This window comes from Microtus pennsylvanicus, chromosome X, assembly GCF_037038515.1.
Source record: "Microtus pennsylvanicus isolate mMicPen1 chromosome X, mMicPen1.hap1, whole genome shotgun sequence".
NCBI lineage: Eukaryota > Metazoa > Chordata > Mammalia > Rodentia > Cricetidae > Microtus > Microtus pennsylvanicus.
In genome coordinates this window covers 94361663-94380133 of record NC_134601.1, presented here as the reverse complement: position 1 = coordinate 94380133, position 18471 = coordinate 94361663, and the positions used below count along the sequence as shown (strand labels likewise).

The 18471-nt window shown below is 35.2% G+C and overlaps 1 protein-coding gene across 2 annotated transcripts in view; it reads right to left on the bottom strand.

The window, feature by feature from the left end:
* The window catches only part of Pola1 (DNA polymerase alpha 1, catalytic subunit), a 321162-nt gene that overhangs the window by 179262 nt on the left and 123429 nt on the right, over positions 1–18471 (bottom strand). For both annotated transcript variants that reach the window (XM_075958886.1, XM_075958887.1), the window contains exons 27-31: positions 13507–13539; positions 12681–12773; positions 10357–10562; positions 8164–8296; positions 3516–3647 (exon numbers count right to left, since the gene is read on the bottom strand). In XM_075958886.1, coding sequence (XP_075815001.1) covers positions 3516–3647; positions 8164–8296; positions 10357–10562; positions 12681–12773; positions 13507–13539 — 597 coding nt within the window. The remainder of the gene's footprint in view (positions 1–3515; positions 3648–8163; positions 8297–10356; positions 10563–12680; positions 12774–13506; positions 13540–18471) is intronic.

Here is an 18471-nt window from a genome sequence, read left to right as displayed (position 1 = left end):
TCATTCTAAATGTTATGCTATAAAACTAGAAAGAAAAAGAGGCAGGCAGATTTGGCCAATAAACATGATGAAAGGTGCAAGTATCCCACTGAGGGCAACAATGGCAAATTAAAGTCCTATGCCCTTTCTCAGAATATGATATGGAAAATAAGCTGATAAAACCAAATATAACTTGTATTTTAAAAAGAAGGAACAGCATTAGTGGGTGGGAAAATGTTTAAGTCACATCAAATTGGGTATACTATACTACATTAGCATCAGCATTTTAAGGACATAAAATAATCAAAATAAGAATAAGAGCAAATATTTTGACATTAAGGAATACAAGTTTGACCTTTAGATATATCTATCATGCTATTTTATACATCAACAAATACCTCCACTTCAGTTTTAAACAAAATACTGTTTTAAAAAAAATGTCTAGATTTTATCATTAGATGTTATTTCACTAAACCTGTAATATTTTTCAAAATTGTAAGCTACCGTCTGCTCCTGTTATTAATAAACTAGAATCTTGTCCATGTATGTGAAGACCTAAGTGAAAAAAAGGTCTATTTACCAAAATCTTTATTTGCATAATTTGAAAATTGTTTTTTGAAACGAGACTTGTCAGAAGCAATATGCAAAGCACATTAAGGATTTGAGCAAGCCAGACATTTATGGAAATATTTTCCTGCAGGAATTGGCTTTCTCTAACAGTTCTTAATCAAGGGTAACCCTAGGAGGGAGATAGAGTCAAGTGCTGATGCCTGTCCATGTACTTACCATTGTTATGTACATCATCTACAGTATGTGGCAGACATTACATTAGTAGACTAGCTTTTGATTTTCATAAGGCTCTATGCATTATAAATCAAGCTGGCTGTATTTTAGCAAAGGGCAATTGTATAGGTATGAATTTTAAAGTTTATCTAAAGATTTTACTGGAATAATGTAGTATTGCTCTTATTGTTTTAGTTGGGGTTTTATTGCTATGAAGAGACACCTTGACCACAGAGACTCTTATAAAAAAAACAATTGGGGCTGGCTTACAGTTTCAGAGATTTAGTCAATTAACATCATGGCAGGAAGCATGGCAGTATGCTGGAAAATTCTACATCTTGATCCACAAGCAACAAAATCATCTTTGTCCCACACTTGGCATAGCTTGAGCATATATGAGACCTCAAAGTCCACTTCCACAGTGACACACTTCTTCCAACAAGGTCACACCTAGTCCAACAAGGTCACACCACCTAATAGGGTGAAGCACTAAAACACATAGTTCTATGGGGGGGGGGCGGTCGTATCTATTCAAACCACCACATTAATGTAAAAGAAAGAATCTTATTCAAATGAGTTATGTGATGGGGTAAGTAGACCATACAATAGTAATTTTAAAGAACATGAGACAGGCTTACAATTGACATACAGAGAAAAGATTGGGTTTTCTATCTTCCAACTGAAGTCAAGTACTTTCGGAGAAAAAAAAAAATCCTGATTTCCTTCTCTGCCATACTTTCCTCTTTACCCTGCTAGGGACAGACCATTCTCAAACAAACTAGTTATCAGTTTTACTTTTTTTTTTGGGTATATCTTAGGAGATTTTAATAACACATTAGTAGATTTGAAAATCTGAAAAGTTTTATAGAAATCTGCTTAACTTTGCTTGACTCAATATTTTTATTTTAATCTTTTTTTTTATTGAGAAAATGAGAAAAAAAAACAAGTTTCCACCTCCTCCCAGCCTCCCATTTCCCTCCCCCTCCTCCCACCCTTCTCCCCCTCCTGTTGAGAAAGCATACAGTTTCCTTAGAGGTGTTTTACAAAATAGGGAGAAAGAAATTATGGGAAGGAAAGAGGCTGTAGGAAGAGAGAGGTAAAGTTAAGTCTTTGTGCCTTCCAACTTTCTCCATATATCTATGCATTTCATATTTTTAAGTAATATTTTGATAAGCTAGGAGGAAAAACCACTTACTTTATTATTCTATTCACTGACCTTTCTTATTAAAATTGTCAGAAAAGGAATGATTAAAAACAACAACAAAAAGCTACTACAGTTGCTAGATATATCACCAAAAGTACACATACTATTTTATTTTCTCTTTTTGCAGTGTTGAGGATCAAAGCCAGGGCATCACACACATTAAGCAGGTATTCAACCACTAAGCTACAACCAAAGCCTATGACATAATTTCAGGAAGGTAATTTACAGCTGAAAAACAGTAGTAACTGTGGGAGGTCCTTTTGTTGCTTTTATTGGTTAATGAATAAAGAAACTGGCTTGGCTTGATAGGGTAGAGCAGTGTTAGGTGAGGAGAACTAAACTGAATGCTGAGAGGAAGAAGGTGGAGTCAGAGAGACTCCATCTAGCTCCACAGGAGACAGAGACCAGAACTTTAGCTGGTGAGCCACAGCCATGGGGTGATACACAGATTAATTAAGCCAGTCTAATAAAAAAATCTCAATGACTTTCAAAAGCTACTTTGAATTTTTTAGTGGAACTTGTAATGAAACATTATAGAATTCTTTTTTAAAGATTTGAAAGCTAGTTAAACTAAACCATCTCTCTATGGAACCAGTTATTCAGAGAACTACTACTAAGTAAGATACTATGGCAATCCAGATTTGACTCAAGGCTATGGGATAATGCTCTTGCACACTGTAAAGATTTATCACTTATTGGTTTAATAAAACACTGACTGGTCAGTAGCCAGGCAGGAAGTATAGGTGGGGCAACCAAACTAGGAGAATTTTGGGAAAAGGGAAAGCAGAGAGACAGTCACCAGACAGATGCAGAGGAAGCAAGATGAGAATGTCTTACTGAGAAAAGGTAACAAGCCACATGGTTAAACATATATAAGAATTATGGGATAACTCAAGTTGTAAGACATAGTTAACAATAAGCTTGAGCTAATAAGCCAAACAGTTTATCATCAGTATATAAGCCTCTGTGTTTCTTTGAGACTGAATGGCTGCAGGTCCAGGTAGAACAGAAACTTTTGCCTACAACTCAAGATTCCTGTATAAAGACCAGGGGTTTATGTTCATGTGTGCACCTGTGTGGAGGATGGTCAACATCAGGTAACTTGCTCTATTACCCTCTACCTTATGTTTTCTGTGTACGGGTGTTTTGCTTATATGCATGTCTGCGCTACCTGTACCTAGTGCCTGTGGAGGCCAGAAGAGGGTATAGGATTCCCTGGGAATGGACTTAAAAGCAGTTGTAAGTAAGCTACCATATAGGTGCTGCAAATTGAATCCAGATCCTCTGGAGCAGAAGCCAATGCTCTTAACTGCTGATTAAGTTCTCCAGTAGCCTATATTATATTTCTAAAACAATGAATGCCAGCAAGCTCTGAGTATCTGCATGCCCCCACCTTCCAGCACTACAGTTATAAGCACAAGCCACTATACCTGCCTTTTTATTTGAGTGCTGGGAATCTGATCTCAGGTCCTCACTCTTGTATTGAGCTATCTTCCCATCCCAGGATTCTTAGGGGGCACAAGTCTTATAAAAAATGAAATAATTTTACCTGACAGATGACATAGGACACCGTATCTCCAGCTTTCACCTTCCGGCCTCCTTGAGAATTTATCCATAGGGCAACATGCACATGAGGTAGACTTTTTTTATCAGGGTAATCCTGGGGATCCTTTGTCAATGCCTAAAAGGCCAAAAAAAGGGAGGAACAATAATCTCGCCAAATTTTAAAATAAAACTATATATATATATATATATATATATATATATATATATATATATATACATATATATATATATATATACACACACACACATATTTTTGCCAGAATCATATATGTATAACATGAAAATGACAATGTATACAGAAAACATGGTTTCCTTCTCTGTCAGTTAGTAAGTGGCATAATCACATACAAGCCTAACAAAAAGAAATGTAAGTTTATAAACTATGCCACATAATATTTGAATATTTAAAATAATCAAGACTCTAGCTCCATTGTTCTCTGAAGCCTTAGAGTTTCTCCTCATGTTTGTAGTTTTCTCATTTGATTAGTTGGGATCAGAATATAACAGCTACTCTGACTTAATGATCTGTTTCTCAAAGCCTTCTCTAACAAAATAGACCTCCAAAGCACTACACAGAACTGAATTTATTTTGAATGTCAACTTGAGCTCTGCGGAGTACAATGCGTTTGTAACAGAAAGTGGCAAAACAAGATCAGCAATAGCACCAGTCGGGAGAAAAATTATTTTCTAACAATACTATTTGAATGATACAGAAGAAAAGCTTGGTAAAAAATGTTCATGCCTTATAAATATGAATCTAACAGTAACACCAAATTGTACTAACACTCAGTATATTACTTTCCATCACCATAGTAAGGTATTTTCATTTGAGAATATTCTTGACTAAGCAGTAAAAACTAGTAAATCTGAGGGTGTGGTCTCCCTTTATCACCCAGGTTGACATGGAACTCACTGTGTAGAGCAGGCTGGCTATACAATTGAGGCAATCATACTGCCTCAACTTCCAGAATATTGGTATTAAAACTGTGAGCCATCATATCTAGCAAAGTTAGCAATGTGTAAAGCTTTTAAACTGTGAGAATAAGTCTACTGTTTTATATGATTAAACACAAAGAATACATACAGCATATATGAAGAATGACGGTTACTATAGGAAAATTATTTGTGCAAATATTACAAGCTAAACTAACTGCTGTTTACATAGAATGCAATTCTTACTTGAAAGAATGGTAGGAAAACAATAGTTATTTTGACATATGGATCTAGCAGTTTCTCAAAAAATAAAACCTGCTAGTTCAAGGGGAAAAAAATGTGACAGTAGATATCATCAGTGACAGAATTCAACCTTTCAAGTGCAATTCAAACTTTACAAAATATGTTTCCACTTCTGGAAGTCTGACAGCTTCCCAATACTTAAATACATTTCTAATGAAGTTGGAGTATTTTAACATGTGTTTTGATAGTATGCTTGAAATACATCCATTGTAATATCTGCATAATTCGGGGAATAAATCAACAAATAATCTACAATGTCATACATGGATAAACTAGCTACTCAAGGTTCAATACAGGAGTGAATAAGATAAAAATATATGATACATATGTATGAAAATAACATATAGCACATTTTTACAATGACTATACACTAACAAAAATACGGAAAAAACTCAAAGTACAATGCAGAGTAGAAAATTTTAAAGTAAAAGAAAAAGATTGCTGGTATAGTCTTAGATTTCATATTACAAATAACTTTAACAATGTACAAAGATTAAAGATTACTAGGAAGACAACTAACCTTTCTCATATGAATGAATAGGTGACTATAAATAGACACAGACTTCTATGCTATATTTATCAGAATTTACTATGCTTGTATTAACACTACAAAAATATAAAAAACATAGGGTCACACTATGTAGCCTTGGCTGGCTTCAAGCTCAGTAAAAAGAAAAGGATGGCTTTGAACTCAAAAATCAGCCTGCTTTTGCCTCCGAAGTGCTGGGATTAAAAATATGCACTACTATACCCAAAATATACCCTTCTTTATAAATACAAACACAAGGGCTAGGGAGATAGTTATATCATTAAATAGTTTAACCACTGTTAAGAAAAACAAACAACAAAGCAGCCAGCTTAGTAACTAATAAATATCATGTATTAACAATGGAGATGCAGAGACAAGTAGCTACCTGGGGCTCCCAGGTCAGCCAGCCAGCCAAATCCACTCAGTAAGTTATAAGTCAGTGACAGACAAACCTGTCTCAAAAAGCAAAGCAGGGACTAGGAGACATAACTCTTGCTGTGTAAACAGGAGGATCTAAATTTGATCCACAGAACTCAAGAAAAGTAGTTAGGTATGACTTGCCCTTGCAATCTCAGTACTGGAGAGGTGAAGACAGGAGGATCCCTGGAGCTTTCCATGAGGCTAGCCTGGTCTACCTAGCAAATTCTAGGCAGTTAGAGACTATTTCAAAGAAAGAAAATCATGCATGAAAACACACACACACGCACGCACGCACACACACACATACATTGCACTATTCACAGTGAAGAGCTTTTTTAACATTAAAGACATGATGGTCAAAGTATAGAAAACAAAAAATTGACCCAAGTATGAACGTAAGTTCTAGAAAATATTCTCTCGAAAAATCAAATGAAAACACACTGTGAAAGTGGTAGCAAAGTTTTATTTTAAAAAATCATCACCATTACTAAGAAACTGTGATGAAAATAGCATCAATATTTTGTTATTATTAACAAGCACCAACTTTTCACAAAACAATTTTCCTAGACCCATTCATATAGTCATATCTTTGATACAAATGCTTTATTTCAAGGAACATACAATAAGAAAGTAATCCATCTAAAAGCAAAATGACAAGTGAACATAGATGTTCAATGGAATTATTTATAATAGAAAACTTAATAATCAATAAGAAAAATAAATAAACATGTCAGAAAAAGATATTAATATATTGACAATCCTAGGGCTTTACATAAATTATTTTCCAGTAATATGAAAATATTATATGAGATTTTTCAGGTATTATAGATACACAGAAGCCAGGCATGATGGCACTTATCTGCAATCCTGGCACCCTGAGGGAGATGGGAAGATCAGAGGTTCAAGGCCAGCCTCAAGTCTATATAAAGTTTAAACTAGCCTGAGCTACATAAAACCTTGCTCTGTCTCAAAAAAATATAAAAATGGATTTCAAAACAATAAAGTAATTCTAACAATATAAAATATGTTTTCAAGTGTATGGACATGTGAAAAATGACAATCTTTAACAAAGACGTAGTATAAATGAGTTTTCATTATAAAATTTCTCCTTAAAGTCATCAACAGATCCTTTATTTTTTTGTTGGAGTTTTGACAAAGAAATCTATCAGAAAATAAATAAATAAATTAATTAATTAAAAAAAAGAAATCTATCAGAAAGTGGTTAAACACTTTTGGGTATAGAACCAAAGGATGCTCAATTGTGCCACAAGGACATGTGTTCAACTATGTTCATAGCAGCTTTGTTTGTCATAGCCAGAACATGGAAACCATCTAAATGCCCCTCGATTGAAGAATGGATAAGGAAAATGTGGTACATTTACACAATGGAGTACTACACAGACAGGAAAAGAAGTAATAACATATTGAAAGTTGTGGGCAAATGGATGGAGCTAGAAAACATCATATTGAGTGAGGTAACCCAGACCCAGAAAGACAAATATCATATGCACTCACTCATAAGTGGATTTTAGACATAAAGCAAAGAAAAACCAGCCTACAATTCATAATCCCAGAGAATAATGAGGACCCTAAGAGAGACATACATGGATCTAATCTACACGGGAAGTTGAAAAAGACAAGATCCTCTGAGTAAATTGGGAGCATGGGGACCATGGGAGAGGGTAGAAGGGGAGGAGAGAGGAAGGGAAGTGGAGAAAAATATATCCCTCAATAAAAACAATAAAAAATTAAAAAATAAAAAAGTAGGTAAAGTGATTATTTGAAAATCAACTTCTCATTATGTAAGGATACTTGTTTTTAAGAGGAAGAAAAATCTATTAACTTACCGGTAATCTTCCTTATTACACACTACTTTGGAAATCAAGATTTTGCTTCTCAAATTAACTAAGAAAAATATCCATACCCATGATGTGACATGGTTTTGTTTTAAGATGTACTTGTGCTTCAGACATACAGAATAGGTTATTACTATAATTAACTCTATACTCAAAAGACTTTTGATAACACATACACATTTGGGGGTGGAAGCAGAAGAGAGGGAAGGAGACAGGGACAATGAGGAATGGGGAAGAAAGAGAATGAATGGGAATATAAGAATGAATATGAATGAACAGATCTATCTGTCAAACAACTATTACTTTGGAGGAGTATGCAAAAATGAAGCATTCTCTAGGCCCTTACACATAAGTAAATCATTCCAACAATGACTGGAATTAAAAAGGAGAAGTCTCATCTATAGCAGATATGGTAGTACCTGTGGCTGGGAGAGTTATGCTAATGTTCAATCTGTGAACCAATTGTTAAGCAGCGGTCACCCCCAGCCAGAATTTATTTAAATTGCAAGGATGAGGTGGTTCTTCAACTATCTGAAGGAGGAGAAAAACATATGACAGCAGCTGGGCTCAGCAATAAATGCTACATTTACCTTGTGAATTTCAAACTGGCTCACTGGGACACTGCCATTTAGCACATTTTCTCCAATTTCTATTAACCTCTTCTGAATGTTTTCCACAATAGTGTCCCGGCTTTGATCAGAAAGAATCTGCCCAATGACAAAACTGTATAAAGAAAGAAAAATATGAGTTTTAATATCATGCATGCATGAACAAATAAAAGAGACATGTTCTGAGATTGGTATGTGGACAAGACCTAAGAGCTAACATGAGGATTAGTGTCTAGAAGGCAGTTTAGATTTTATGTTCATGAGTGTTTTGCTGGCATACATGTCTGTACATGAAATGTGTGCCTGATATCGGCAGAGGTCAGAAGAAGGTATAAGATTCCCTGAAACTAGAGTTATGGACGGTTGGTTCTGAAAATCAAACCAAGGTCCTCGGCAAGAACAATAAAGGCTCTTGTCCACAAAGCCACCTCCCCAGCCCCCACTGAATTACTTTATTTTTAAATATGAACTCTACCAAAAATTTACTAGCCTTAGAATTCCCTTTTACATATAGTTCAGTCATTTATATGGCAGCTTTATGCACTACACAATACAGAAAAGTGTGCCATCCCATTTTATGTAATTATAAAATCCAGAAGCAATTATATTCTAACCATAAGTTAAAATTTATCTTTATTAATAAAGCAACAGATAGCATCTTTGGCATCAAGATACCATCTCCACCTAAGACAACTATTTAGCTAGGTAAGACGGAATATAAACTTCTTAAAATAAACTTTTAAAAAAATCTAAGGGGCTAGAAAATTGGCTTAGTAGTTAAGAGTATTTGTTCTTACAGACGATACAGGTTTAATTTTCAGTGTCCACACGACAGCTCACAACTCTAGTCCCTGGGGATCCAATGTCCTCTTCTGACAACAATGGGCACCCAGCATTAACATGGTACATAAACAAACATGCTCAAAAAACACTCATACACATAATAAACTAAAAAAGGAGAAAAAAATCCAAGATACCAAGCTCTTCTTTCTTCAGCTTCCTCTAGCTTTATGCTATCCCTCAAAGCCTCAAGAAAAAAGAAATACAAATAAAGAAGCCAATATTTTAACCATTTCTGAAAAAACACAGAGCAAGAGTTTGACAGCTGCTTTACAATTTGTCAGAAAAAGAATCCTAACAAAAACATTTGTATAGCTTTAATTACTAATACATTTCTAACTCAGAGAAATTTACTTCTATTATGATCCATCTTTTCTTAGAAAACACAAAAGCTGAGGAAAACACTCTAATCGACAACCTACACAAAGTAGTTTCATCTGGAGTATATTTGATGGCAAAGAAGCATTTCAAATCACATTTCATAAAAGACAGACCACGACCTATACTCAGATGATCAACTTTGCCTAATCAAAAGCAGTTTTGCAGAAGCAACACAATCTCTCAACTTGAAAGCAGAAAAGATTGGAAAATAAGTTTAAAATGCTGATATTTAGCAAAAATTAAAAGAACTTTTGAATCTAGCCATAAAGAAAAATTTTATTTTCAAAACTGATCTAGATCACAAAATAGGAATATGTAAAGATGGCAAATAACATGTATTAACTTTTAAAATGGTTACTTCATACATTAATAAGACCATAAACAAAAATCTTTGAATCATAATATTCAGTTTAAGGTACAAGGCTAGTGGGTTGCATATTACTTCAGAGGCACACACAGTATTTTGAAACTAGCTCTCAAATTAATCTGTGGTTAGTTAGAAATCATTTATATCCAAATGATATATGGGAATAAAGTCTCACTCCATGGCCCACTTTTAATCACACATTTTAAGTTATAAAACAGGGAAATCATAAAAATTATGTTTATTATTAGGGTCTAGGGATTCAGGAGTATAAAACACAAAACTTTCAAAAAGAGGAATAATAAAACAGTATCAACGAAATCAACCCTTTAAAGATCTTAGGTATAAAGATTTACTTTTAACATAAGATGTTATCTTTTATCTAGTGTCTTGCTGTGCAAATTTAGCTTTATCTAACTTTCAATCTAACTGTAAAACTCTATTTGTAATATGCAATAATAATAGCAACAAAGAATTAAGGTGTATCCTTATGCTTGGCAAACTGACAGAAATTTTCCATAGTACTTGGATTTTCTAAAACAAAAATTTGAAGGACAAACAACAAAAACAAAATTAAAAGCTAAACTCACTTTCCAGTGTCCTTGGCAAGATCACACCAGTCTCTTCTAACTATATCTAATCCTTTTAGCTCCTGTTTGGTAATGTAATTCCCATCTGACGTTGGTTCAACAACCAGAGCAGCATATTTCTTTTTCTTCAGCAGTAGTAGAGACTTGAAAACACCATCAATGTCTATTTCAAGCAGTTTGTATAATTTATTCACTTCACTTTTTACCTGTGAAAATTTCAATTATGTTATTGTCAGATCCACAAACACCTAGCAGGGTAAAAATGCACATGTTATAAAAAACTTGAAGGCGCATGTAATCAAAGTTTATTATTTAACTTATACAACACAGAATTATTTAGGATACAATTTAAAAACACTAAAGTACAAAATGAGATCTTAACATCACTCTCCAATGTTTACTGGGAATATTCACAGACAGAATATCACAAAGCTATTGGCTCATGGATGTTTACTGTAGCACTATTAACACTAACTTAGTTATGAAATCAGCCTAGGTGTCCATCAACAGAGGAATGGGTAAAAAACACTCAGTATATCCAAACACAAGGAATTTTTCCAGGCATAAAGAATTAAATTATAATGTGTGTGTAAAAATGAATACAATAAGAAATATTCAACTAGTTAAGTCAGACTCAGAAAAACAATTATATGCATTGTACATTTTATATATATATATACATATATATATATACATCCATACACATATAAAATCATATGACATGAAAATAGAAACAAAAATTATCTAAGAAAACAAAGGAGCTTAATTCACATATGGGGGTAGGAGGCTATGGAGAACATGGCCAAAGTACAGTGCATACAGTATGGCAATGTCTGTATAAAATCTAGAAGTATCTACAATGAATATACACCAATTAAAATAAAAATTGCAACAAATCGGGAAGTTGAGGCAGGATGACATCAGCATTGAAGTCAATTTTGGGTGGTTACAAAGTTCAAGACAAGCTTGAGCTATATAACAAGCTTTTATATCAAAAAAACATTTTTTAAAAAAAATTGACAGAGATAATTATATAAATATTATTATTCCATCACAAAAAGGCTATGAACTGGCTCGTTTCACTCCAGGAAATACATAAACTAGGGGAAATTATATGCAGGTCTTTCTTGAGTGTAAAAGAATGCAAATGTATTTGCCTTGAAACTACTGAATTGATTAACAACCAGACAATCCAATAACTATGAGGGCAAAAAATATATAAAACTTTGATAGATAATGTTCAAAATGTTCATTATCACCTTGAGTACAGACAAACAACAATGTGCTGAATGAATAAGTGAACAGTCTTGAACAGTCTCTTGTCCTTTGCTGACAAGGCCAAGGCACAAATCATCTCCTCTAGGGAAAACTTCAAAGGTTTACAATGCCCACCATGAGTACAAAAGACCAGGCCTATGTACAAGTGAAAAGTACAGTTCAAATTCCACACTTTCCAGGAAGGAAAACCTGGTAATTTGTAAGGTATTTCCACTTTTAGAACACTAACACAAAATCTTAACAATCAAGTGCTCAAGTGTGAATCACCATTAAGAGGCCACCAATGGCTGGGCAGTGGAGGCACATGCTTATAATCCCAACACTCGGGAGGCAGAGGAGGTAGAAATCTGTGAGTTCTAGGCCAGTCTGGTCTACAAAGCAAGTTCCAGAGAAGCCAGAGCTGTTACACAGTAAAAACCTGTTTCAAAAAATAAACAAAAAAAGAGGCTACCAACGACAGCTTCTAAATGTCCCTTTGTATTTTCTAATCTATTTAAAATACTCAGATAAAATTAAATGTGTATGTGTGAGTACACGTGTATATGTAGAAAGGTAAATACTCATCCAATCTACATATGAAATATATCTCAATACTATTGGAAATAGTTTCCTTGTGCATGACAATTCATGAAGTTCTAATAGGACTACATTTAATCTTTTTTCAAAGGAAAAATGTAATCTACTTTTTTGTTTTTTTGGTTTCTCTGTGGCTTTGGAGCCTGTCCTGGAACTAGCTCTGTAGACCAGGCTGGTCTCGAGCTCACAGAGATCCACCTGCCTCTGCCTCCTGAGTGCTGGAATTAAAGGCGTGCACCACCATCGCCCAGCCTGTAATCTACTTCTTAAGGAAAAGAACTGCCTTTGAACTTTGTCCTCAAAACAAATTAATATAGAGAAAAAAATAAAGAATGAAAAATTTAGTGACACTCAATTTATTATTTTCAAAAATATACACATATACATAACACATGAACTGATTGTATTTACTGCGTTAAATACAGAATTCACAAATCCAGGTAAAATAAGCAATCATTAAATCATCTCACCTTGTTTCCTAATTTAAATACTTCTTCCAGATTGGTGCTGTTGGTATTTATCATAATTGAATCTGTATCTCCATAAATAACTTCAAGATTCATCTAATGAAAGCCAAAAGTATAAAGATTAATAACAAAAACACACTAATCACTACACACAATGAAGCTAAAGGTTTCTAATACTAGAGACTATAGGTGTCACTGATTTTTCACAGGTCATGTTACTTACTATCTAGACTGTAAGGCTACACTTGGAGATTAAGCCTTTTAGGAACTAGAAATGCAAGCATTTCAAGATTAAGAAAACTTTCTCAATAATTGTTTTAAAAATCTAGAAGATTTAACTATATGTAGTTTCAATTGAAACAGAATAGGGAATTTAATAAAAATAAGAAGAATAAGACTAGGAAATGGTCTATATTTAATTATTCTACCATGTCCTTAGCAGTCATAGCAGTTTAAAAAGCAAAATTATGGATTTAAAAAATTCTAGGGCCCATTTATTGGATTCTCAAAGAATATTTAGTAGAATATGAAGTGTGCCCCAAATAGTCAATCATAACAAACAACATTGCAACAAATATACTACAAAGGCTTGGAAGTAAACTCTAATTAGCACCACAACTAAGTTGCCTGAAAGACATATAGGATTCAAACAGGTCTAGTACTAGATCTTATCAGGGCTGATTCAAGAGAAAAGGCTGCAATCTATTATCAGGGATTATAAATGTAAAGGAGGTATACAGTATGTTTGGGTTATAATTTTCCTTGAACACTAAAATGTCAGCTGGTATGATATTTAAGAGTTGTTTTAGAATGCAATGTTCAGCATTACCTTCTGTACCATGTCTTTTGTGTGCATCAAAATCTAAATAAAACAAAAGTCAACATTAATATATTGCACAATTACAAAGGCACAAGTATAACACAATTTCCAAGCATCTTTAAAGCTCTTGAATGTTTCATAACACCCAATCTCAAATAACAGTAACAGTAACATCCATATAATCTAAGTTTGCCTTCATGCTGATACCTAGTAGAGACATGCAAGGCAATAAGTATCTATTCCTGCATATCTTTAATAATCATGTATAATAAAATAGCCCTTAATAGTATGGTAAAGGTCACTTATTCTCAGTACTAAAATTTTAATAGAATTGCATGACTAAAGAAAGCTTTATAGTGCTTAAAATCTAGCAATTCATATCCATATTCAGAATCTTAAGAGCTGAAGAACAAAGTACTCCATTTAATTTAAAATTCTTTTCTAGACTAAATTCCTTGAAAGTGACTATATGGTCTGGTAAAATGATGGATTTCAATACAAAGCAAATGAAAACAAATATACAGATAACTATGGATGGGGTCTGCCCCCAGGCACACATGGCTACATGCTTTAAAACAAAACAACGTAAACACAGACAAAAGCAGATATGTTACCTTGGGCCCTATCAGAGGCATCATATTTAATATGTGAAGGACTCTGAGGACGTAATAATATGATGTATTGAGAGCAAAGAGATACTAAATCATGTGCAAGATACCGCTATGCTGAGAGCACTTCCTACATTCTGTCCTTTCTTTCTCCAAGATCTCCAAGAGATAGCTACTATTAATATCCACATCTGTTAGCTGTGAAATGATAAAGAACGTAATTTCTCTGTCTTAGCCACAGTAAAACAAGGGTACAAAACTAGGCACTCTAGCTCCAGGGCATAAACCTTAGTCACTCAAAACTATTGCCACTCCAGTATCACTCATTCTCCATGCATTGATCTAAGATTTTTTTTCAATGAATCAGAAGTTTGCTTTCATCCATGGTTCTTTCTCCTACCTTTTCATCTAAGCTGAAATCTCAAGGTTTCATTTCAGTCTTTCTTATCCTCCATAGTAAAGAATACTCCTGTCTTTGAAGAACCTTATCCATCTACCAATCACTGGCCATCTTCATTGTTCACTGCCGTTTCTTACTATTGTCCAACTTTCTTCAGATGTTCAAAAGTTCTTAGTCGTTTTCATGCCTTGGTGGGGAATGGGGGCTCATGGTGAATTCTGATTAAGCTTTGATCATATGTTCAAAAGTAGTTTTTATAATGGCTATATAGTGTAATTGATGTGGGAGTCCCCTCTGTGTGTTGCTTTTCTTGGTTAATGAATAAAAAAAAAACTGCCTTGGCCTGTTGATAGGGCAGAACTTAGGTAGGCGGAGAAGACAAAACTGAATGTTGGGAAAAGGAAAGAGTCAGGGAGACACCATGGATCCGCCACCAGAATAAGACATGTTGCCAAAACTTAGCCAGTAAGCCACTGCCACGTGGCGATATACAGATTAATAAAAATGTGTTAAACTAAGATGTAAGAGTTAGCCAATAAAAAGTTAGAGCTAATGGGCCAAGCAGTGATTTAATTAATACAGATACTATGTGGCTAGCCGGACGGCCAGGACAAACAAACAGGCCCTCTCCTTGCAACATGTAATTACCTGAGGATCATTAAATAACTAAAGCAGTGACAACCAAAAAGTGTGTAACTCTCTCTGACTCCAGTGTTGAGAACTACTATGCAAGAGTACTAGCTTTCTAAAATTTATTACATGGTCCTATTTTGTTCTCTTCCAAAGCAAATATTTCCCTCCACCAATATCTGGTCCAGAATATCTTTGACCAGAAGTGGTTTTATTAATTAAAATATTTTTCATTTATTTTATATCCCTACCACAGTTTCCTCTTCTTCCTCTCCACTCCGTCTCCCCTCCACCCCCATCCACTCCTCCTCTATTTCTGTTCAGAAAGGGGCAGGCCTCCCATAGGTGTCAACAAAGCATGGCATATAAGCTGAGGTAGAACTAAGTTCCTCCCTTTGTATTAAGGTCGGTGAGGCAACTCAGTATGAGGACTAGGTTCTAAAAGCCAGCTCAAGTATCAGGGACAGGCACTGATCCTACTGCTAGGAGTCCCACAAACAGACCAAGCTACACAACTGTCACTCACAGGTAGTGAGCTTAGGCTGGTCCCATGCAGGCTCCCTAACTGTCTCTCTAGGAGTTTTTTTGTTTGTTTGTTTGTTTGTTTTGCTTTTTTGTTTTGTTTTGCTTTTCAAGACAGGGTTTCTCTGTGGGTTTGGAGCCTGTCCTGGAACTAGCTTTTGTAGACCAGGCTGGTCTCGAACTCACAGAGATCCGCCTGCCTCTGCCTCCCAAGTGCTGGCATTAAAGGCGTGTGCCACCACCGCCCGGCTCTCTAGGAGTTTTTAAAAAGAGTTCCCAAGATGATTCTTAAGATTGGTCCAAGAAAACCATGGTAATTCCATTCTGGAGACCTTCCTGACTTAGACATGTTCATGACTTTACCTTGACCAATCAAAGGTAAGGAGAATTCCTCTAGAAAACTTCTGCAAAACATTTTTGTTTCTCATGAAATTAAAAGAAAACCAGCATCATACATCGAGGGCTAGCTAGAGCAGCAACACCCATCATGGTAACCATGAAGGACCATTCCGGAAGGTTCAACCTAAAATACTGGGAACAGAACTGTCTCACAGAGATATGTGGTTGCTGCTGAATAACACCTGTAAAGCAACATTCTAACTTTTCTTAGAACTTACCAACTTGAATGAATCAGGACGAATCTCCTATAATGGGAGCCTCCAAGATCAAACCTAAATTCTACAGTTACATCTAAACCCCAGCTCTACCTATTCAGCGGTTATTTCCTTCTCAAAACCTCTAGCTGGGCAAGAAAAACTTCATAATCTTTAAATAGTTACCACATACAGGTTCATCTTTTGGTGCCTTCAGTAATACAATGGAATTTCTTCCCCAGTCCTCTGACGATGATTACATTTTACAAAGTTCAGCTTAAACAAAATTTTATTCCATAAAATCTGAACTGACCATCCAAGCTAGAACGATCTCATTGACTGTCCTCTAGTTTCTCACAGACCTTGCTGTTTCTCTGGTAACTGAATGTGCTTTGTTCTATTAATGACTGTTACCTTCCCTAGGTAGACCACACGCTTCTGGAGGCCCAAGGGCATGTTCATACCTACAGACCTTAGATATGACAAGCAATCAAAAGCTATGTGTCAAGTGACTGACAGGTCCCATTGTAATCTCAATTATTTTTCTAATAGACACTAGAATTAAATTATGGTACAATGCAGTGTGGGGAAATACCCAACAAACTTTTGAGGAAAAGGACATAATACGGTTAAGTTAATAAAAGAGAGGACAGAACTACTTATCAAAGGTTCATCTCCACCTCCTTATAAGACATAGCTACTCTCATCACAATGGTCAACTCCATAAGTTCTCTAAGTAACTATTACATGCAAGTGAAGTAGTACAAGAACAATTTGTCACTTTTTCAATTCATATTCAGTTCTCCAGTGCTTTCTACTAAGAGCTGGTGACAATGCCTTGAGGTCAAAGTTCTCACCACAGTCTGCAACTCTTCAGTTTATCTGATGTTGTATCAGACAAACTGTAACCAGGCTGATTGCTAACCTCTTATGTTTCTTCACTAAGCAGTTCTACAAGGTGTATACTGTGGTAACCCTGAGTCCGATGCTAATCGAACTACTAATGAGCAAGATCATCCAAAAGCTGCCTTAGGCTAAGGCGTCAATTCAAACTGCTTATTGGGAAGTGCTCTGCTATTGGATACCCAGTGAACTACAAAACTTAGCATCTAGCAGAGGGCCTGGTACATGGGGACCACTAATGAACAGTTGGAGGGTAATGGCTGAATGATCCTAAAGATGATGAGGAAAATTAAACTCTGAGACTTCACCTGAAGATGTGTTTGATACAGAGGTTATAGTTCACTGTCTGACCTAGAACAGGACCTTTGGATTCATTTTCTTTTTACTATATCCCACAGCCTTATTACAAAAGCCAATCCATGTGAATGTTCTAGAAACTATTAATCAAAAACTTATACATTACAGGTATTTCCTCCACTGAAGAAATGCATTTTTAAAAATAGCCACTGGTATCCAGAAAAATCTACGGGACACAAGGTACAGTGAATACCAGATGACTGTTCATAAATTCATTTCAAAGTGACAAGCCTAATTTTAAAGCTAGCCATTCTGACAGAAAATCATTTTATAAGCACAAGCGGCCAGCAAACAGGGCTCGAAAAGATTGCTAAATTCATTAATAAGGCAGTCTGCAGCTATCTGATTTCACAGCAACACCTGCATATTTAGCTACTCATTACCAATTGGATGATGGAATTTTTTCAAGCACATTTCAAAAATCTGCCAACTTCAAGTGTAAAAAAATAAACTTTGTGGTTAATTTTTCCCTTAACAAAGTACAGCTGTTGAGAATAATTGTTCAAGATCTTACCCTGTAATGTCAACTGCAGCAGAACAAAGAGTATTTAATTAGCAAATCTATCCAGTAATTCAACACCTATTATATAAAATGCCTTCGTGATTTTATTCAGGATAATTTGCTAAGAGGGTTATTACTGACATTCAGATGGAATTTAAAATTCCTACGCAAGTCGAGTCATAATAGCAGTAATGATCTCCCCAATCAGGAGATTCGGTGTCACACAAGGCTCTCTTGCAATGCAGCAGCCGATTTCCTGACTTCTTAATTCCTGGGCTCAGCTCAGTGAGAGCCCTTCATGCCGATATTTCAGTCAGCAATACATCTTTAATGGGACTCTATTAAAATAACTAGAACAAAAATGACTTTTTTTTGGTTAAAAAGAATGACAGCACTGCCATCATATCAATCATTGCAGGCTTTGCAGAACAGGGCCTTTAGGGGAAAGAGGAGGGGGAA